This window comes from Topomyia yanbarensis, chromosome 3 (genome assembly GCF_030247195.1).
Source record: "Topomyia yanbarensis strain Yona2022 chromosome 3, ASM3024719v1, whole genome shotgun sequence".
Lineage (NCBI taxonomy): Eukaryota > Metazoa > Arthropoda > Insecta > Diptera > Culicidae > Topomyia > Topomyia yanbarensis.
This window is the reverse complement of record NC_080672.1, coordinates 318510499-318534201: the sequence shown is the minus strand read 5'-3', so window position 1 is coordinate 318534201 and position 23703 is coordinate 318510499. Positions and strand designations below refer to the sequence as shown.

Below are 23703 nucleotides of genomic sequence, written 5' to 3'. Positions count from 1 at the left end.
CTGATTTTCGGCTGAACTTTACTGGGATATGCCTAATCTAATCGGAGAAAAATGGACTCAGCCGACTTACCAAAATATTGAAATGATTAGACTGCATGTTACTATACTTTTCGAATTCTAAAACACGTGCCTGAACATGCTAGCGCCACGACAGCAGATCGCATCACTTGGCAACTAAACCAAATAAAAGAAATCTGTGCTTGTCGTCGTTCCACCGGACGATACAACACGACATACAATCTCCTCCTGCATGCTGAACCAGTTGAGTGATGCATAGTGAGTGATAAATGTGGTGTGTATCTCCAGAACTGCGGTTATGATTTATTGCACGACGACGGTCAGGATTGGTGTTTCCGCTGCTGGCTATGGTTATAGAGGGGGTGAGTGGAGCTGTGCTGTTGTAGCAGATTTGCAGATTTGTACTGTGCGTTGTTTTCGCTTGGTTCTTGTAGATTCAGGTGTTGATAAGGTACTATCGTGTGTTGCATCTGAATGCATTTATCACGCGAACGCCGGCCGGGACTATCTGGACAAGGACGCTTTGATGCGATGATGTTGGAGAATGTGTGATTTATTTCGCTGTTGAAGGTCTGATTTTTTTGTTGAGGGTTTTTGTCGATAAGTTACCCTGGAAAAACGTTTGATTGGCTAATTATCACACTTGTTAGTCAATTACAGATTTTAAAACATATTAATCGTAAATAGAAATAAAATAGATTATTGTAAGGTGACCACACTACCAGGTTTCCCAAGAATTATTCGGGTTTGTATTGATTGTCCTGGTGTCCAGGTAATCGAGAAAAAAAATGCTTGATTTGTTCTGGTTTTGCTCCTCTAAGCCTGAGATTTTTCTTCGCTGGGCTGTGGCTTTTTTAAAAACCAATCTTTTCACCATTAAAACTTAATTTTTTAACTAAAATTAACAATCTGGCCAAACCGGTTACATTTTTAAATTTTATTTCAGTCGACTACAACATACCTGTAATTTTACCATTCGATGTCCCTTCTTTAATCTCTTATTGGTGCCTTATTATTTCTCTTTTCCACTTAAATTTCTGTAACTTCTTCACGCATGGGCCCCTTGAATAACAAGAAAAAAATGACCCCTGAGTCGATTCCTAGTCCCACCAGGAGTACTTGTTCCAAATTTGAAGCAAATCGGACAAGTCTAGCTACCCGAAGTTTGTATGGAATTTTTCGACAATTTACATGGAGAAAACCCACTAGCTTGCATTTTCGCCGCTAGATGGCACTGTATGCATTATATTATCACTGTAAGTGAAAATAAGAAAGATAATTTGAGTGTGTACCACTTTGCAGAAGACTGCTAGTCAATTCGGCTTTGTTAAAAGAAGTTATTAAACATTTAGCGAAGTAATGTCCGAGTCAGTTTTGCATAGGGCTTAGCAGTGCATGTTTATGTATCAGTACTCGATTCTCATGAAAAAAATAATTTTGTGAAATAATGGTTAGGTTTAGCTCAGTAACATGTTCAGAAGAATTATGGTAAATAATGCGAGTCATGTTTTGGTTATAACATTTTAGTTCCACATGTTACCACATAGTCATTTAATCGACCACTACATTCGGGATGTTAGCTTGTGCGAGTACCCGCTGCATGCAATGCAACATGCATATCAGCGGGGGACGTCTACTACCACCCTGTTGTCTACAACATTGAAAAAGTTTTTTCACAAAAGCAATCAAGTTTAGGAGTTTTTCTCGATATTGAAGGTGCTTGTGACAACGTGTCTTTCGAATCTATTTTGGAAGCAGCATGAGGTCATGGAGTATCTTCATATATCACGAATTGGATACACGCAATGCTCAGCAACCGACATATGTGCTCATCGTTAAGACAAGTAGAGATAAGAAAACTGAATGTCTGCGGATGTCCTCAAGGTAGTATGCTGTCACCACTTTTATGGAATTTTGTCGCCGATGGTTTGTTGAGGAAACTTAATGACCTTAGGTTACCGACGTATGGTTTCGCCGATGATTGTCATATAATGATCTTATGTGTTGTTAAGCAATGGTGTCTTCATGTTGGACTATCAGTTAATCCAAATAAAACATCAATGGTGCTTTTCACGCAACGAAGCATTTCAAACGGAGCTCGTCCTTTGCAGTTCTTTGACTCTGGCGTTATTATCGCAGATCAAGTTAAGTGCATAGGGGTAATTCTTGACTCAAAACTTAATTGGACAGCTCACATCGATTCCATGATCAAGAAAGCTTGCATGGCCTTCGGTCAATGTAGACGGGTTTTCGACTAATCTTGAAATCTCAAACCCAAGTACATTCAGTGGATCTACACAACAATAGTTAGATCAATACTGGCACACGGATGTCTTGTTTGGTGGCAGAAGAGAGAAGCTATGACAATTCAGTCAAAGTTAAACCATTTTCAGAGGATGGTCTTGATGGCGATGACTGGTGTGTTCTCGACAACATCTACTGCTGCTCTAGAGGCACTCTAGAACATAAAACCACTACATGTGTTTCTGAAAGAGGAAGCTCTTTCTTGTGCATACCGTCTTAAGGTTAGTGGGTTCTGGAACAGTAACCCAATAGATCGTGCAGCTAGTCACACAAGACTGTGGCTCCAAATGGTTACTTGGGATGAGTATACACTTGCTCCCAGTGACCTTACACTTACATGTAGTTTTAATTTTAGAACTTTCAATGTGAGAATTGCTCTTCGCGAGGAATGGCTGTCTGACTGGATGGAGCAACAACTTGAAAAATACGTAGTTTTTTATGTTGACGGTTCTTTGTTGGAGGACTGGGCTGGTGCTGGTGTCTATTGTCATGAAATCAGATTAAACCAATCTCATTCGCTTGGTAGATACTGAACCGCATTCCAAGCATTAATCATTGCGATTCTGTGTGGCGTACAATCAGCATTTCAAAGAAGAATTTGCGATAAAAGAATCTATTTTTGCTCTGACAGCCAGGCTACGCTGAAAGCCCTTAGTTCGGCAGATTCAAGATCACATGTCGAACTCAAATCGAAGAACTTAGCATTTCAAATGCCATCTACCTTCTATCGGTACCCGGTAATTCCGGTATTACTGGAAATAAATGGGCGGACGATTTGGTTAGAGCTAACGCTGCGACTGACTTCATTGGTCCAGACCCAGTTCTACCACTGTCAATAAGTTGCATAACTGCTATTCTAGTCAGAGCACTGACTGGACATTGCAAACTCAATTATCACATGGCTACTATTCAGCGCGCTGAGTATTATTCATGTGATCTTTATGAATCCGCTTACCGAACATCATATCATTTGATATGCAACTGCCCTGGAGTAATGCAATTACGTATCCAAATTTTCGGTTCTCCATACATAGATAAACCTATGTACAGAGAGCTGAAACTGAAGGATATGATATTGTTCTTAACCCAGTGTGGTAAAGAGCTATAGTTTTAGTCGTATTTGAATGACAATATCTCTTCGGGGGTGTTGTCGTTCTGTTATCTCAATATCCCCTCGGGGGTATTGATATATCCGCTCACTGCTTAAATAAAAATTCTAAATCGCTCCGGGGGTTGGAAGCTTAATTCCTGCTATTGTAGCACCTGTAGATCGTTTAGCATCCGGTGGTGAAGAATGCTCTGTTTTAATTGTTCTGACGAATTTCTTTTGGACCTTGGGCTCCAAACTCTAGACTCCAGACTCTGAAATCTGGACTCTGAACTCTGGAGTCAGCACTCGGGACTCTGGATTCTGGACTCTTGGCTCTCCCCTCGGTACTCTGGATTCTGGGTTCTGGTCTCTGAACTATGGACACCGAACTTTAGATTCTGGACTCTTCACTCTCATCGCTGGATGATGGATTCTTGACGCTGGCCTCGAATTTCTGTACTATGTACTCTGGACTCTGAACCATGGGCTCTGTTATCTGGGTCTAGATCCTCCATTCTGGAATCTTAATTCTAGACTCTGGACTCTGAACTTCAGGCTCTGCAATCGGGTCTCTGGATTCTGGTCTCTGGTCTCAGGATTCTCGTCTCTGCACTCTGAGCTCTAGATTCTGGACTTTGAACTCTGGATGCTGCACTCTTCACGCTGTGTTCTGGACTCTCGCCTCTAGATTCTGTGTTATGGACACTGGATTCTGGTCTCTGGGTTCTGGGCTCTGTGCTCTGGAGTCTGAACTTTTGCCTCAGTATTTGGGGTTAAGTACTTCGAGCTCTGGATTCTGGTCTCAGAGCTCTGGACTCTGGGCACAGAAATTTGGGTTGAGGACTCTGGGCTCTGGACTCTGGTCCAGGATTCTCGATTCTGTTCTCTGCACTCTGAACTTTGGACTCTGCATTCTTAACTCTGGTTTCTGAGCTCTCGCCTCGAGATTCTGTGCTACGGATTCTGCACTGTAGACTGTGGTCTCTGAGCTATGGGCTCTGGGTCTTGATTATGGATTTGGGACTCTGCACTGTGAACTCTGGACTCTAAACTCTGGACTATGCACTCTGCACTGGATTCTGGATTCCGGACTCTGGGCTCTCTCATCGGCACTTTGGGTTCTGGTCGCTGGGCTATGGAATGTAAATTCTGGATTATCGAAACTGAACTCTGGATTCTGGACTCTGAGCTCTGGAATCTGGACTCTATACTCTGGTTTCACTATTTTGCAGTCTTCGCATATGCACATCGCACACAATGTTCGCTCTGGTTGTGTGCTCATATTAAACCCACACTTCGTGTACGAACTCAAACACGCTATTTCGTACCTAAACACGTGCACATGTTCGCCTGCACAACTGAGCCCCATGTACGTACACGGTGTGCGTACACATCGGTTCGTGGCACCAGTTTTCTCTTTCTCATTCTCGTCGTCACTAGCGCTGACTCTTTTTGCCATGGGCGAATCGTTCTCGTGTACGCACCCAGTGTACGTACGCAGATGTTTGAACTAGAGTTTGCACATCGTTCGCTTGAGTTCGATGTTGGAGGCGCACTTGTACATCGAGACGAAGCATGTTTCAAGTTGAATGCGTGCACGAAATTTTGTACACAGGTACGAAATTGTCCATGTTCACGGGAAGTCTGCTATTTTGGGTTAGGAGCTCTGTACTTTGGGCTCTGAGCTCTGGATTATGTGCTCAGGACTCTGGGATCAGTATTTTGGGATAAGAAATCTAGACTCTGGTTTCTGGTCTTTGGGCTCTGGCCACTGAATTCTAAACTCTGGGCTCTAAAGTCTGCGCTCTGAACTCTGCGCTCTGGACTCTGAACTCGGAACTCTGGATTCTGGACTCTGAGCATTGTCTTCGGAACTCTGAGTTCTGATCGCTGCGCTATGGACTCTGGACTCTGCATTCTCGTCACTGAACTATGGATACTAGACTCTAGACTCACCTCAGTATTTTGGGTTAAGGACTCGCGATTCTGGATTCTGGTCTCACTCCTCGGGACTCTGGACTATGGGCTATGGAATCTGGAGTCTGGGTTCTCTACTCGGGATTCTGGATTCTGGTCTCTGGGCTATGGACCCTGAATAAAAAATACAATGAAAAAAAATCAGTTTGGACAAGGAAAGGTTTTTTTTTTCAAATAACATTTTTCCGTGAAAGTGCCCAACTTGAATTTTTGACAGTAGATAGGGAACATTATTACCTATCTTGGACCAAAATTTCATCCAAATCAAAGATAGTAGGTTTTTTTTGCAAAGCGACTTTAAATTTTATTAAAAAATTCGACAAATTTTGTAAAAATCACTCCTACAACATTTTTTGTGGGATTTGTCAGTTTTAGTCTATAGCAATTTGAAAATAATTGGTAAAAAAAGTTTGATCCTTTTCAAAAGACAGTCTAGATTATTTTTGGAAAAACAAAGTATGCAAAGTGGCGACAAAGTTCTCATGTACAGAAAGTTTCATTAAACTCTGAGAGGGTGCTGCCAACTCTGAACACGATTTAGCGCGAAATTCGTCTTCTGTGTCGTTATTTTCCATATCCCTAACCTTACCACTTCCCCAATCCTTTCCATCAGGATATGATGAAAAAACGATTCTTGACAAGGCACAAATCTCCGATCAACGTGGAGACCGTGCCATTCGAGCCAGACGCTATTGATTCCTGACTGATTCCTGAATGTCAGATACACAATCAGAGTGTTTTTTTTTTTTAAAATTTGATTATAGAGGTTTTAACCTTAGGGTCATTCGCCTATTTTCGGGTTAGAGAAATCTCTTTTGGAAAAATCTCCACAATCCAATGTGCGGGGGGTTGGGAATCGAATCCAGGTGAGCTGCGTACAAGGCAATCGATTTACTAACTACGCTATGCCCGTTCCCAATCAGAGTGGTGTAGAATACACTTTAGGGTGGGTGCTCCTATAGTTGTGGTGTACCAATAGTTGCAGTAATGGGTTATACGCCTAACTAAGGTACCTACCATCAACAAATATTTTTTAATCGATTCATCGCACTGAAATTATGCGACAATAAAATGTTATACTTGAAATTTGCTCAAATAACTATTGAAAAAAATGATTTTCTTATTGAAAAAAATGATTCTTGCTGTAGGTAATCGAGGTGCTATTAAGATTTGTGACCGGATCGAACGAAGGTTCAACGAACGGATTGATTGATTTTTTGCTCATTCCATGTTTGGTACGATAAGCTACGTTTTCCTTTTTCTGCGTGCGCTTCGAAATGCATTTTAATTTGGTGAGTAATTCATGTAATTTTTAACTACCAAAAATCTAATCAGAGTTTCGCTAAAACTCTTTCCAAGCTGCAATCAGGGAACCGAAATCAAAACAAATTTGCTAACGGCGGCGCCTTGTCACACGACCCATTACCATACCAGTTTCTCTTAGGGTTTCTTTCGCTGTCACTTCAGCTGAATTTTGCTGACTGTGTACTTGTTTTCTTTCCCCCCAACTCAATTTTAATTATAAGCATTTCTTTGCCGAGTAGTAGTACCCCAAGCGTATGCTTATTCATGTTCGCTGTTGTGTTATTTTCTCGCGAATCATGTTTTCGTGCGACTCGCGCACTTTTATATTTATTCCATTTGTTATTTATTTAATTTTAATTGAGCGAACGCTTCGCGCGGTCATCGAGCCAGGCCGCTGGTTGCTGGAAACGCGGGAAGTAAGGGTTTTTATTTCTCCGTTGTTCGAACGACAGTTTCGCGAAAAGAAGACAAACTGTGCAGTTCAGAGTTCCAGCTGGGTGCCGAATCCGATCATGGAGAGAACTTCCTACCCGGGAGCAGCACCGCAGTCACCGCTTGCCAAAAGAAACCTCGGGACAAAGAAGTGTACACCTTCCACTAGTCGCATTTCCTTTGGGCATGGTCAGCAGTGCATATTTAAAAGTGTTTTGCTCCTGAATCGCGATTTGCATATTACAACGAGATCGAATTATCGTCAATGTTTAAGGCATGTAGTGGCCACCCTCACTTGCTTGTTTTGGAGGAACGGGATGATTTCACAGGTAACTTCAAAGTATGTTAAACTCAACGTAGAAGATAACACAAGCACTGGATTTGGTTTACCGGTAGGAGTTTTTATAATGTTCATCAAGACAAATTGTGATGTACAGATTTGAATCAAAGTAACATTCTTTAGCTTGGTTATGATTAAAATCAAAATTCGTTAATTTTCACAGTTGTTTGAAACAAAATATCTTTATAAGAGGTGAAAATTTTAAACAAATTGCTTGTGCCCCTTCAGGTGTCCAATAACCAAAATCCCCAAATATCCATGTCCTAGATAAAATCGCATCAATCCACATCTTACCTAATTGAGACTTAACATATGATCAACGTGTTTAGCCATCGATCCTCGAAACTAATCCAGAGCTCAATCATCCCCACCAGCAACGAAACTATTTAGGCGATTTAGGAACATTAATAACCGTTAAAGTTCGAGGGTACCACACAGGTCCTGTCAATCATGCCGGAGGCCACAGAGAGCAAACAAAAGGCCCTGGTCATAACTCACATGGCTTAAACCAAAGGCACAAGATAGGTCCACAACAAGCAGACAGAACCGAGCCGAAGCAAGCGTGCCTGGTACAAAAGCCACAGCCCCCTTCTTGGCCGCTGGTCACGGCACGAACTGAGATATTTCCATCAATAACTCAAAACACAACAAACAAGCATCACGGCGAAAAAAAATAGTTGAACTCTTTCACTTCACCGGTGGTGAATTCGTGTGATATGTTCGTGCTTTATTGATCGAAGGAAATTAATCATTTTACTGAGCTTATAAAGTGGAATAATTTATTGATATTCGTTCCCCGCGCATTTGGAACTGCTGGTCGCGGTCGGTTTATTTTGCTGGCTTGCTGAAAAGGGTTTACATTCCTTCTCACGTTGTCCGGGACTGGAGCCGCCAATCCACTACCACTTGCCTCAGGCACCTGAGCACGCCGTGCGCCGAGAGGATTATTAATCTTTCGCTTTTAGTGAACCTGGTTTGATGTGTGTTTATGCTGTACGATCGCACATGCACAGTCAATGAATATTGAGACCTCGCGCGCCGGCTGGTCAATGCGATCTCAATAAGTTTTTTTTCATCTCTCCTCAATGGCATTTTGTATTAAAAGTTGCCGCTTGCGGGGATGAGGAAGAGAACAAACCTTGCCAGCGAAGTGACTTGTTTTGACAGTTATTTATTTATATGAAAATGAAATTATTATATCAAACTATTTTATCTGACGTTTATGCAATGAGTGTTATTGGAAGAAACAAACGAACCGGAGAAGTAAGACTAGCGAACAAGTGTAGAGATTGTTTTCACCCGTGATGGCGATGTTTTCGTTCCACGTCTGCAATTTTATTAAAACCGTAAACGAGAACATTTGTAACGAACGTTATTGATCTGAATCAAACATCTGATGAGGCGCGTCATTCAATGTTTATTTTGCAAAGTATGAACAGTTCAGTCGGGCGCCAGGTCGATTGAACGCTTGTAAAACCAGTTAAGTGTAGTTGTTACTTGTTAAATCAAATCAGCAAACGAATCTAGGAAATTCTGGACCGACATCAATGTTGCTCAAAAACGAAGTTTTTATACAGGAGCTATCTGTAATGAACGTGTGTTATCTATGCATCTCTCTAATTAGCCCTCCCGAAAGAGGGGAGGGAGGAGCTGGTTGGAGTGGAGAACATGCCACTTTCCGTGACTCCAAGGAGGGTGATGTGACTCCTCGCCAGGAGCCGGAAGGTCCCAAAAGACAGACTCGCGAGGACGCTCTTACTGCCGAAAAGAAGGACGTCACTCAACAGGGAAAAATCTGAGGTACCGTTGTCGCTCGGAAGGAGAAACACGGGAAACAGCAAAAGCGGAATGAAAAGAGAAGTGGAGCAGAAGAGGAAAGGAAAACCTCTGGCTCGTCAGGAGACGCCAAAGGGAAAAGCCGTTCTCGTCAAATCTAATGATGCGACGACGTATGCAGCTCTCTTCAAGAAGGTCAGAGAGGATGCAGAACTGAGGGATTTGGAGAAAAACGTGATAAGAACCAGGCGTACCCAAAGTGATACTCTTCGAGATGAAGGAGGATCCCGCGACTAACAGTTCGACTATTCAGGAGATTATTACCAAATCAGTGGGTGAAGAGGCAAAAGTTAAAGTCTTAAGCCCGAAGACACTGATTGTGTGCAGGGACCTGGATAATATCACGAAGGGAGACGAGCTAAGAGGTACACTAAAGCAGCAGTGCAACCTGGGCGAGGTGCACATGACGATTCGGCTAAAGCAGAGGTACGGAGGAACTCAGACAGCGATGATTCGTTTACCAGTAACTGCTGCCGACAAGGCGGTGGAGGTAGCCAAAGTTATGGTTGGGTGGTCGAGATACCCACTGAGAGCTACCTGTCGAGTGAATAAACAAGCGGAGAAATGCTTCATGTGTTTGGGCTTTGGACATTTGGTAGGGGCTAGCAATGGCCCGGATAGATTCAAGATGTGCTGGAATTGCGAAGGAGACGGGCCATTTTGCAAGAGACTGCACGCAAAGGCCGAAGTGCATGCTTTGCACTCCAGCGGACGGAAACGACCATTAGACGGCAGGCTTCAAATGCCCTACTTTAAAGGGGCGACTTCGGACCAACGGTAATGGATGTAACCCAGATAAATCTGAATCATTGTGACACCGCACAGCAACTGTTGTAGTAGTCTACGACAGAAACAACAAGTCCCTTTTGATAACGGTAACTTGGTGGCGGATAGATCAAAAACAGCTGCGATACAAGTTATGGGCAGATTCCCCATTCAAGAAGTGGTTGAATGATCATGCCAAGGCTTCGTGATCACCATAATCAACAGTGTCTTCGTGTGCAGCTGTTACGCTCCTCCAAGGTGTTCAGCCTAATGTTAACCGAGCTGTTGATCGGCCGAAATAAGTCATTTATGGTGACTTCAACTCCTGGGTTGTGGAGTTGGGCAATAGAGTAACCAACACAAGAGTGGATATCCTGCAGGATGTTCTAGCGAAGTCAGACGTACGATTGTGCAATGAAGGTTCCGTTAGCACGTTTCGGAGAGACTGGAGGGAGTTTATCATGGACGTCACATTCTGTAGTCCTTCATTGACGGCGAACATGGATTGGAGAGTATGCAAAACGTATATGCATAGCGACCACCAGACGATTCGCTACCGTATCCGTCAACGGAACCCTGCTGCAGTACGGAGAAGGACGACCGGTGAGTGATAGTGGAAGACGAAAACCTTTACCAAAGACCTCTTCGTTGAGGCACTTCGGTCGAACGGAGGGACCGAGATCGTGGATGCGGCTGATCGAATCAGAAGAATTGTGACGGCTTGTGACGCCACAATACCGCGATAACTGTAACCACTCAATAGAGGGCTTCCAGCTTACTAGTGGAACGAGACGCTTAGTACGCAACGCGCTGCTTGTCTCAGGGCCATAAGGTGGGCTAAGAGATCCGGAGCCCGATAGAGAGGAGGCAGCGTTTCAGGAAGTCAGCGCCGCTATGAAACGGGAGATTAAGCTTTACAAGTCAGATTGCCACAAGGAGCTGTGCCAAGAAGAAGAAGTCTGGGGCGACGAGTACCGAGCTCGTTGACACCAGCCAAAATGTGCCCGGGTAAGTTGAAGATAATCGTTGAGGGTCTCTTCTTGAAGCACGATCCAACTACCTGGCCACCGACACCGTACGGCGAAGAAGAATGAGCAAACACGGACGATCGGCAAATGACTAACGATGAGCTAGCAGAAGCATCATAGCGATTGAAATTAAATTAAGCCCCCGTACTGGTTGGAAAACCAAATGCGGTCCTGACATACTCGGACATGTTCAGGATGGTGCTGAAGAAGCGTCTAGATAAAGGCAGCTTCCCCGAAATGTGGAAGGTATAGAAGCTGGTGTTGCTGCCAAAGCCAGGGAAACCACCGTGTGATCCTGTCTCGAAATGCACGGAGGGCGAGCGCGGACTGTCTAAGATACAGTTCGAATTCCGTAAAGGAGCCGACGGTGGATGCAATTCGAAGAGTGCCCGAGAGTGCGGAGGAGGCATATACACGGAAGCTAAAAGGATATCAATACTGCGCTGTAGTCACTATAAATTTGAAGAATTCATGTGCCAGCTGGGCAGCCATCGCCGCAGCACTACACAGAATTAGGGTCGCCGACTGTCTGTGCCAGATCCTGAAAAGCTATTTCTAGAGCAGAGTGTTGTTGTACGAGACATACGAAGGGCAGAAGTCGATGCGAGTCAAGCGAGCGTTCCGCGGGGCTCCATTCTTGGTCCAAATCTTTGGAACGGGATGTACGATGGGGTCTTAATGCTGTAGCTGCCCAGGGTTTCGCAGACGACGTGTAAGTAACGGTGATGGGTGAGACACTTGAAGAAGTGAAGGTGTCGGTGACGGAGAAAATAGACGTGATCGAGAGCTGGATGAACGGTGTCAAGCTGCAAATATCTCACCACAAGACGGAGGTGTTGTTGGTCAGCAACTGCAAAGCGGTTCAGCGAATGCAGATCGACGTCGGAGAGTACGTGATTGCATCGAAACGTGCACAGAAGCAATTGCGAGTGATAATCGACGACCGGTTGAGCTTCAACAGCCACGTCGACTACACCTGCGAAAAGTCGGCGACGGCAACGAAAGCAACAGCGAGAATAACGCCAAACTTCGGCGGTCCGAGAAGCAGCACGAGACGTACCAGAAACGCGAGGAAGATGGTGGGAATCGTGCCAATAGCGAGGTGGCAACAGGAATGGGACAATACAGAGAGAAGGGAAGGCTTATCTTGAACTTGTGGACGTGGATCAATAGATAGCATGGAGAGGTGAACTTCCACCTGACACAGTTCCTGTCGGGCCACGGCTGATTCAGGAAGTATCTTCATCGGTTCGGGTACGGTACATCACCATTGTCGAGGAGACACTGGAGCATGTGGTCTTCGAACGTCGAAGCGATGCTTGAAATGAGAGAACAGGACCCCGATAATGTCGTCTACAGATTGAAAAGCGTCATAAACACGTAGAATTTGGTCAAAAGAGTGGTGATGCATATCATGACCGCCTTAAAGCGGAAATGGCATGGTGAACAGCGTGCAACGGTTTCGGGAGAGCAATCAACGCCGGGAAACTCTTCGTCGGAGTAGGTTAGATCCACCGCCGGGAACTCGACTAGTCTGCGACAGAGCACCCGGTATGAGTCGTCGGGGTGCTAGCGAACCGGACACCACGCTGCATCCGGAATCACCAAACCGACCACGGCGCCCTTGCCGGTTGGCTCAATAGAAATATAGCGAAAACCAGAGAAGAATCGGTATGGGGAGAACTTTTTTCGCCGGGGAACTTTCCGTCGACGTCAGCTACATTCCCGCAGAAGACTAGATTGGGCAGACTGCGTCGAGACACTACCAGTCGCGGGTTGTTGGGACATCAGCGAACCAGACACACTGCTTCATCGGAATCGCCGAGATGACCTCGGCACCAGGCTGGTTGGCTCGGCTTCGGGAGAACTCCTCTCGTCTGCTGGGAACTCTCCGTCGCAGTAAGCTAGGTCCACTGTCGGGGACTAGACCGAGTAGTTCGCAAACAAGTTGGGAGCTGAATGGCTTACCGAGGAAGTAGTGCTAAATGGCACGAGAAGAGAGTCAAAGGGCTTAAAAAAGTTGCGGTGCTAAATGGCACCGGGCAGGGAGTTAAAGGACCCAAGAAGTTGTAGTGCTGAAACCAAATTCGGTATCGGGAGAACTTCATTAAAAAGAAACTCTCCGTCAGCGTAAGCTGGATTCACCGCCGGGGACTACACTGAGTAGACCGTGACGAGACACCTCCACTCGCAGGTCGTCGGGACACCAGCGAACTGGACGGCCTGATCCGCTGGAATCGCCTCGGCTCCTGGCTGGTTGGTTCGGTTTCAGGAGAACTTCTCTCGCTGTGGGAGTCTCCATCGGAGTCGGCTAGATCCATCGTCCGGGATTAGACCAAGTAGTGCGCGAACAAATAGGGAGCTCAATGAGGCAGTGGCACAAGAGAGCCGAAGGGATCCGTAAATTAGACAGTCTGAAGTGTGCTGCCCTGATTGTCCTCGTAGGGGAGTTAAGTTTCGACCCACAGCTAGCTTTTCTAATGCCGTACAGAGTTTGCCACGTTGTGTGAATGGTCGAAAACTGATAGTGTTTCGAGGAGGTGTGCTGCAACCCTACTGAAAGAACTAACTACTAAGTAGCTGAATTGGAGTGTAATGCCGTAAGGTAGTGCCGGGTAGGAATCAGGTTCCGTGCAGGCGTTCCATGAATTTTTGGTTTTTGTTCATTTTTTCTGCTCAGGGTGCTTGAGCATTTTTTCTGCATTTTAAAAATACACATACACACACAATTTGTACTGCTTGAGAAAAATAGACGAAAATGCAACCCAACGGTTGACTTTGAATTTTGTTCTCTGCGTAGGGTCGTGGTCTTCTGGCATACTCGGTGGAGTCTCAGTTTTGCACCTCTTTGTTGTTTACTTTGGCTTTCTTTTTAAATGAGACTTTCAAAAAATGATTTTGTGTGTACATGGAAATGGCACACATTTTTGTGCTTCAATTATAGAGGTTTTTACTTTAGGCTTATTCGCCTCATTTTCGTGTTATAAAATTCTCTTTTTAGAGAATTGTGCCAAGTCGGAAATCGAACCCAGGTTGGTTCACACCGCTACAGTTTCCAGTCCAATCTTGAAATTTCAGTTATGTCCTAGACATTATTCACCCAAATTTTTGCTCATACGAACGAAACAAAGTTACTTTTGTGAGTTGTTGCTGATCAAGGTTTTTAAAATTCTTAATACCATTTGTTAAGAAAACAAGGAAAGGTGACAGAATTTTTGCTTTACTTCAGACTTGTCTTTCAATTTATTATATCTTCCGTAATTTCTTCACTTTTTCGTATTCTTGAAGTTTTCTATTTTGCGCCGTGCTCAGGCCCGTGTATGATTAAACTCTCCTTATAAGTCCCACCTGATGGTAAAATGGATATCGAACAGATTCGCTATAAAAGACTCCGTCTTTCCGTTTAAAATCATACACATTTAACTCGGTCTAACCATATCTGATCACCCTTGAATTAAAAATAATCTGCTAATCATTCTAAATATTTCGAAAAAACTGACGCAGAGATAATCAACCGTGAAGGATATTTTAGAAGTTAGCCTAGATAAGCTCAGAATTATGATATTCTGTTTAAAGCAAGCAAATGATGTTGCTGGTGACAAATTTTTTATGAAAGACTACCGCGTTTTCATGCCCATACATAAAGTTGAGGATGACGGTGTGGTTATCAATTTGAGTTTGTTATCCGTAGACCTAGTGAAGAACGTAGTTGGTTGTTTCAATGACCCATTGCTTCAGCGAGCGAAGATTTTGAACGGCAGTCGTACTAGACGGACCAAAATTGCGTGTCGCTTCAAACTCGTATCGGGCGACCATTGGAGGGACTGCTTTGCGTTTAATTACGTCTTCTTCGACAAGGATCGTCTGCCTGTTTGGTTGTTTGTACCGGGCGTCATGTATTGCATTAATGCACTATACACAAGCAAATTGAAAATTGTAGCAATAAAGCTCGGTGTAAAAATTGCGCTGAGAATCATCAGTATGACTGTTACTGTTACTGTTAGTAGAGTCCACATAATATATTGCCAAGCCATAACGTAAAAACAGCATCGGAGGAATCTGAAGCGCTCTCTTAACAGACGCTCTAAGCACTAATTTGTGGAAATCCTAAAAATAACTACGCCACTTTCCAATGGAACTTTAACTTACGGAAGTTGCCCATCTTTAGTACCATCACCTGCGCCATGCAGTACTGATATCATTTAAAACATTATGACAAGGAGTAAAATTCGTTTTGCCAAACAACGTAAAATACGTTGTTGAAAATGATGGCGTAGGAATCAAGGTTCCCATGTACATGAGAAATGGCAATATAGAGATAAGGCCACTTAACTTATTACCGCATACTCCTCATATGCTAATTGTAAAATGCATGTTGCAATATAGAAAAGTAGAATTCGTTACCCCTGATACTCAGCGAAGACCCCTCCTGACTACACAACTCAAAACTCATAAAACTAGCCGAGAAAAGAAAAACCTGTTTTAATCCACCTAGCGGTGCAATTGTGCCTTTCTCATTTCTCTAAACTATGGCACGGAGGCTTTTTATGTTCAACATAATTGTGGAAATGTCCATTACATTCTTAGTACACTTTGCACTTATACACAATGGCATGCCAGCCACGAACTTGATGAGCTACGTGTCGACGGTGAAACACTTGAAACAAAAAAATATCATACTCCATTAGCCTAATCATCATTAGATCAATGTTATCTGCTTGCTAACTCATTTTGTCATGCGGGGCTGGGTATGTGAAGAGGGCGAAAGTCCCATGAACGAACGACTCCCCAGCTTAAATTGGTATGCTTTGTGATACAGTGGTGGTTTAAAGATGATGGGGTTGAAAGGGAGGGGTATGAGGGCTGGATGGGGTGGTGGTCTGAGGGGTGATTTAAGGAGATTTTTAAAGGAGGGGCGCGAACAGTAGAGGGGGGGGGGTGTAACCCCTCTCCGTAAACCATCAACTACGCCCCTGTTAAAATCCAGAAACCCTAAACGAGTCGAAAAAAAAATTTGGCCCGGCCGGGATTAGGTTGACGTTTTTCAGAGTGATTGCATAACCTTTCTATATGAGAAAGGCAAAAATGTGCCAAAATCCAAAAAAGTGAATCGTAGTCAAATTTTTTTTTCGAGTTTGCATCAAATCTCGACGTTTCATGCACCTTGAACACATTTAGCATCAAAAATAAAAATTCTATTTTTAATTTTTCCTATAGCTTATATGAGAAATTTCTGCGTGATCGTACTCATCACCCTGTAATTCCGGAACCGGAAGTCGGATCCATTAGAAATTCAATAGCAGCCTATGGAAACGTTGCACCTTTCATTTGGGACTAAGTTTGTAAAAATCGGTTCATCCATCTCTGAGAAAAGTGAGTGAGATTGTGTTCGCGTACACACACACAGACGCACATACACACACATACATACACACACATACATACACACACAGACATTTGCCGAACTCGACGAACTGAATCGAATGGTATATGTCACTCGGCCCTCCGGGCCTCCGTTAAAAAGTCGGTTTTCAGAGCAATTGCAATACCTTTCTATTGAGAAAGGCAAAAAGGTGCAAAATCGGCAAAGTCCCTAAAAGTCGATTTCTAAAAAAAAAAAATTTCGTGATAACATAAAATCTCGACGTTTCATGCATTTTAAAGATGTTTGGCATCAAAAATACGAATTCGATTTCTGAAATTTCATGGGGTCCCCCCTTTGAAAAAAATTTTGAGTTCCGGCTTATATGGGAATTTCATGTGTGACCGGACCGTTCAGTCTATATTTCCGGAACCATACAAGCGGTCCGTGCGAAATGTTACAGACATCTGTGGGGATAATATAGCTATCATTTGGGACTATGTTTGTGAAAATCGGCCCAACCATTTCCGAGAAACTGATATGAGTTTGCTAGTTATGAAAGATGGCCGCTTTTCCCGGGCACTTCCGGAACCGTCTATGGTGGTCAATGTAGTCAACGAAAGTTTGTTTGGCCGTCGGTGACCTAGAACTGCAAAGTTAAGTTATTTGAGAGACATTTTAGCGAAATTTTTACCTTTTTTGCTTCCATCGGGGTATCGGTTTGAATCACAATTTGCTATGTGATCGCACGCCACAACCCGTAACTCCGGAACCGGAAGTCGGTTGGGGATAAAATTTAATAGCCATTTACGGGGACGCAATACCTTTCATTTGAGGTCAAGTTTAGTCGAATCGGTCTAGCCATCTCCGAGAAACCGATGTGACTGTTACTCTGAATTTGGATACTTCCGCCGGGGCTTCCGGAACCGATGATGGTGGCCAATGTGACCAAAGAGACTTTGAATGGCTGTTAATGACCTAGTACTACAAATCGAAGCAGTTGTGGTCAAATTTTGGAAAAATTTTCACCATTATACATTCATTGCAGAATTTCTTAAAATCGACGTTTTCTGCGTGATCGTACTCTTCACCCTGTAATTCCGGAACCGGAAGTCGGATCCATTAGAAATTCAATAGCAGCCTATGGGAACGTTGCACCTTTCATTTGGGACTAAGTTTGTAAAAATCGGTTCATCCATCTCTGAGAAAAGTGAGTGAGATTGTGTTCGCGTACACACACACACAGACGCACATACACACACACATACATACACACACACATACATACACACACAGACATTTGCCGAACTCGACGAACTGAATCGAATGGTATATGTCACTCGGCCCTCCGGGCCTCCGTTAAAAAGTCGGTTTTCAGAGCAATTGCAATACCTTTCAATTTTGAGAAAGGCAAAAAGGTGCGAAATCGGCAGTCCCAAAAAGTCGATTTTTATAAAAAAAATTTTTTCGAGATAACATAAAATCTCGACGTTTCATGCATTTTAAAGATGTTTGGCATCAAAAATACGAATTCGATTTCTGAAATTTCATGGGGTCCCCCCTTTGAAAAAAAATTTGCGTTCCGGCTTATATGGGAATTTCATGTGTGACCGGACCGTTCAGTCTATATTTCCGGAACCATACAAGCGATCCGTGCGAAATTTTACAGACATCTGTGGGGATAATATAGCTATCATTTGGGACTAAGTTTGTGAAAATCGGCCCAACCATTTCCGAGAAACTGATATGAGTTTGCTAGTTATGAAAGATGGCCGCTTTTCCCGGGCACTTCCGGAACCGTCTATGGTGGTCAATGTAGTCAACGAAAGTTTGTTTGGCCGTCGGTGACCTAGAACTGCAAATTTAAGTTATTTGAGAGACATTTTAGCGAAATTTTTACCTTTTTTGCTTCCATCGGAGTATCGGTTTGAATCACAATTTGCTATGTGATCGCACGCCACAGCCCGTAACTCCGGAACCGGAAGTCGGTTGGGGATAAAATTTAATGGCCATTTACGGGGACGTAACATCTTTCATTTGAGACTAAGTTTGGTTGATTCGGTCTAGCCATCTCCGAGAAACCGATGTGACTGTTGGTCTGAATTTGGATACTTCCGCCGGGGCTTCCGGAACCGATGATGGTGGCCAATGTGACCAAAGAGACTTTGAATGGCTGTTAATGACCTAGTACTACAAATCGAAGCAGTTGTGGTCAAATTTTGGAAAAATTTTCACCATTATACATTCATTGCAGAATTTCTTAAAATCGACGTTTTCTGCGTGATCGTACTCTTCACCCTGTAATTCCGGAACCGGAAGTCGGATCCATTAGAAATTCAATAGCAGCCTATGGGAACGTTGCACCTTTCATTTGGGACTAAGTTTGTAAAAATCGGTTCATCCATCTCTGAGAAAAGTGAGTGAGATTGTGTTCGCGTACACACACACAGACGCACATACACACACACACATACACACTCACATACATACACACAGACATTTGCCGAACTCGACGAACTGAATCGAATGGAATATGTCACTCGGCCCTCCGGGCCTCCGTTAAAAAGTCGGTTTTCAGAGCAATTGCAATACCTTTCTATTGAGAAAGGCAAAAAAATGAAAATTGAAAGGCGGATAGATATTCCAAGAGCATTTCATGCACCCCATTCCGAAAAATGATCACCATCGTGGACCCCCTTGTGAAAGTCGAAAAGACAAAAAAGATGTTTAACTTGCTTATGAGAACAAATCAAAACAAATAAATGAGCATTATACTTTTTTCAATGAGAAACTTGTTCCTGAACGGAACGCTCTTTGCCAGTATCGGAAATCGTGACGCACCGAAACAATATTCAGAAACAAAAAATTTACGGGACTGTTAGAATAACAACCCAAAATTTACCTTGCATATTTCACTCCTAAATATGAACAGGACAATTGCATAGCTAGTGCTACGATTCTACGGACTGCTAAAATCCTTCCTGGCTGGGGCTTGAACATATGACGGGTGGTTTGTGAGACCAACGCCTTACCCTCTAAACCACCAAGGTTAAAGTCGTACAAATTCGAACACTAGGTTTTTTACCCCTGAATCGAATAAGCTATCTCTTGGTGACGTTGGTAAAGATAAAGGCTCGAGCAAATACAAGCGTCTTATACAATATACATAAAATGATCGATCATGTAACATAAAAAGATTTTCTTTTGGATGTTCAGCAACAGTCAAAATCGAAGGCATGACGTAACGTAAGTTGACTTCCAAGGCCTGGCTCAAAATCGCATTACGACTTGTCTCTTGTTTTGTCTTAGATTAGAACGACTAAAATCGGATTCCATATCAAATACCAGAAACGTTCCGAACAAGTATGCGATATTGAAAGTATAGATTGCTAAACCTCTTAATACAAAAATCATACCGACCTATTCTACTGAGTTTCAATTTCCAGATTCTGGGACACTAAATGTGTTCACAGTTCATAAAATGTAAAGTCTGCTCTGTTCAAAAGCACCTTTGTTTAGATTTGACTAGAAATATCTTTTGAAGACTGGGAATGGGAGTATCATACAAAAGTGTTATATTATTCAATAAGATGATCGTTTCACAAAGAGCATACCTGAGGTCTTACGTCCAGTAGACATTTAGGTCAATAATAGGATCGGTGCGAGTTTTAATTTAATTATTCAGTAAAAATGCCGCTATGTTCCCTTGACAGATTTTTTTTGTTTTGTAAAATTGTAACATTGTAAATTGGAACAAAATAAAATTTTGCAAATCGTACTCGGGAAAACATAACAGTAGGGGAGCTAGTGGCAAGTCCGACGCCTTAAGCGTAATAATTTTTCTAAAATGCCACAAAGCTCCTAAAATTGTATATTATGTACATAAAACTTATTTAGACGGTTCAACAAGATAAAAAAATCAGCGTCTCAAAAAATCGATTTCATTAGAAATTATTGGTTGCCAAAAATGCAGAAAAATGACATTTTAAAAACGCTACGGGTGAGACGACATCTTGTAGGTGCAAGAGCGACAGCCTTTTCAATTTTCTTTTTGAACAAATTATTTTCATCCAAAATGTGTTCTGTATGTGTGATAAAGTGTAGTTTTGTGTATATGAGTATAAGGGATGCAAATTTATGCTTCCTGGAGTTTCATCGCGTGGCAAGAGGAAGAGCATCCGAATGTGGCGTTATGAATAAATAATGTTAAATACTTGATTTGTATTATGGTATAATTTTTTTTAATTGATTCTTTCGAGCTTTATTGCCACTAGTAAAGTCATTCTAAGAAGTAATAGCAGTTCTACAAGCAGAATAAATTCGCTGTTACAAGGATTCATACATTTAGAAGTGACGTACGTTTCGTAGTGAGTTGTTCGCATGTTTTGTTTATTTTGTTGACGTTTATGAACCTATATGGTATCGATGTGTCTCGAAATGCTCAAAATAATTGTACTAATAATATACTGTCATCATTGAATTATTCAAAATTTGATGTTGGGTTTACCTACAGTGTCGGGCTGACCACTAGTTCACCTATGTTTACTTTGCAATTTGTTCCACAAATAAAACAGCTCAACTTCGGACCACGAAAGTAAAGGACCCAATTAACCTATTAGATTCTAGCGTATGAAATTTCATACGCAGAACTATCTATCGTTTAATGTGTATTTACTGTAGATTTTACACATCTAACTGCTTTATTATTGCACCAATGGGAACATTACACCTCGTACTTCTTTTTGAAACAAGACAGCTGTTGATTTTTGTCATCTTATTTATATTTTTGAACCGTGTATAGTTGTGGCAAATGGCGGCTGAAAATGGGAAATATATTTAACTGAATTTAATTGCTAGAATTAGTGCTTATCATCCCATTATGTGGCAAAATGTTAACACAGCTGAAAAAGAAGTTTTGTCTATCAGATACTCCGAAGAATTAAGTGAAACAACTTGAAATTTGCTATTTTTAATTGAGTATATTTTCATATTAAAAACCATTTTAAGCGGCAGTTTCGTGTTTCCCATAATCTTTGATTCATTTTTTAGTGAAATTTAAGATATCACTTCATTTGGTTTACTTTAAAAAACCCTGGGTTATAATGGGTTAATATAGTCATAAGCAGGTACAAGCTTACCTGTCGGTATCTATCAGGAATATTATATGGGGTGTATCATAATAAAATTTAACACATTTTTTACTCCGCTAACTTACATTGCCAAAACGATAACCGAACCCAATTGTATTTTTCACAGAACTTTTGGCGCCAAATGCTCCAAATGCTGCCGTTCGATTGCCCCGTCCGACTGGGTGCGGAAAGCCCGCGATCTGGTGTTTCATCTGGCTTGCTTCTCCTGCGACACCTGCGGCCGGCAGTTATCCACCGGCGAACAGTTTGCGCTGATCGATGATAAGGTCATGTGCAAGATCCACTACATGGACACCGCGGACGAGGGCTCCAACTCGAGCGATGGTAGGTTGTTTTGGCTCGACGACCCGCGCGCTTGATTGTTTATAGAGGTTTTTAATGGCTCAATAAATTTCTGTGAATGTTCTATCGCGCAGATGGCTGCAGTACCGACGGTTTCAATAAAAACAAATCGAAACGGGTGCGGACAACGTTCACCGAGGAGCAGCTTCACATCCTGCAGGCCAATTTTCAAATCGACAGCAATCCGGATGGGCAGGACCTGGAACGGATAGCACAGCTGACGGGGCTCAGTAAGAGGGTCACTCAGGTGTGGTTCCAAAACTCGAGGGCCAGACAGAAGAAGCATACTCACGGTAGGTTTTCAGCGTATTTAAAACGAAATGACAGCAGACTGATTAGAGTGACCAAATTTTTACAGTTCCTCGGGATCACAATGCGGCGATGTTTAGCGCTTTGCGACAAGATCTCAACAACAATAGCAACGCGAGTCTCAGTGACAATGACAGCGGTATGGGAAAGTCTCCGTCGATGTTTAACTCTCACGGTGAGATTCCTGCTTCGAATACAATGCGACCAGGGCCGTGACTAATTTCGTTTATGATTTTTCTCAACAGTAAATCTTATCAACTTGATGGTGTAACACATGGGTATGCAATCACTGTTGCACTTGCCATCGGGAGCGAGCTGTCCAATGGATGATTGCTGAGTTGGCTCAAATGATCCAACGGTGAATAACAAACTGTACTCTCTACAATATATAGAATGTGACTTCGGATGTATCATCGGAAGGGTTGAAACCAAAGATCTTAGTTTACGTTCTTCGTCCTCCAGGTGGAACAATAAAATGCATTTTAGCTAGATATTACTGGAAATATTGCTTGTTGTAGATTTAATAGAAATGGATTTTATTCATGTGAAATGTAATCATAAATACTTAAAGTTAATTGATGTGACCAATGCATTGCAGAAAATATTGTAAATATATTTTTATATATTTTGCAACCATGATTATCATAATGTAAATAAAAACTTATTGTTCTGAATGTCGTCTCTATTTTTTTCCGAAATAGTACGCCCTAACTTTGTATGTACTGAAAACATGGCAGCTCATGCATACGTTTTTGAAAACAAGGGAATCAGTATTCTCTTGCATTCCATAAAATGAAGAATACTAATAGTTATTGCTATTTGCGTATCAAATAAAAAGTAAGTAGTTAAACCAGATTTTTGGGCCGTGCAAACTCGAACACCGGTTCGGAACGCCTCTTTCGACTTTTATGGCACGCTCCTTGTGTTATTTAGTTGCTCTCCGAGATTGCATCTCCTTCATCGTGGCCGAACAATCCGGTTATTCCGAATCATGACCGAATATATTTAAAAATTTTCAGGTTATTCGATTTCTGGGGGATAGTCTCCAGTCTCCTTGAATTTTCCTCGCTCACAAACAGCCAACAACTACGGGGTCTGTCCCGAAATCGACGACCTTTTCCAGATTCTCAGCTGAGAAAAACTTATACGGCATTCACATTCTTTCACTTTCACTTTTCACATTCACTATTTATCTAGAATGATTTGATGATTTGGATTGTTTGTAGTTTTCCAATCCAATTCAGCTATTTGTTTCGCTCTTCGTCGATTGAACTTCAAACGACACAAACTTTCACATACGCTAAACACAATCTTATAAAACTGCAAAAATTTATTACATGTGTGCTCAAAATTTTGGAATTCTTAAAACCAAATTATGAAACTATAGGTTGCTTAAGATTTATGTTATGTTTATTTACGTTATCAAGTATCTTCTGCACATACAA

At 42.4% G+C, this 23703-nt stretch overlaps 1 protein-coding gene across 1 annotated transcript in view; it reads left to right on the top strand.

Moving 5' to 3' along the window:
• Positions 1-22842, top strand: part of LOC131693406 (LIM/homeobox protein Awh-like) — a 161383-nt gene extending 138541 nt beyond the window's left edge. The window contains exons 3-6 of the mRNA XM_058981184.1: positions 21714-21931; positions 22024-22242; positions 22308-22433; positions 22504-22842. Coding sequence (XP_058837167.1) covers positions 21714-21931; positions 22024-22242; positions 22308-22433; positions 22504-22529 — 589 coding nt within the window. The 3' untranslated portion in view covers positions 22530-22842. The remainder of the gene's footprint in view (positions 1-21713; positions 21932-22023; positions 22243-22307; positions 22434-22503) is intronic.
• The last annotated feature ends 861 nt before the right edge of the window (positions 22843-23703 follow it).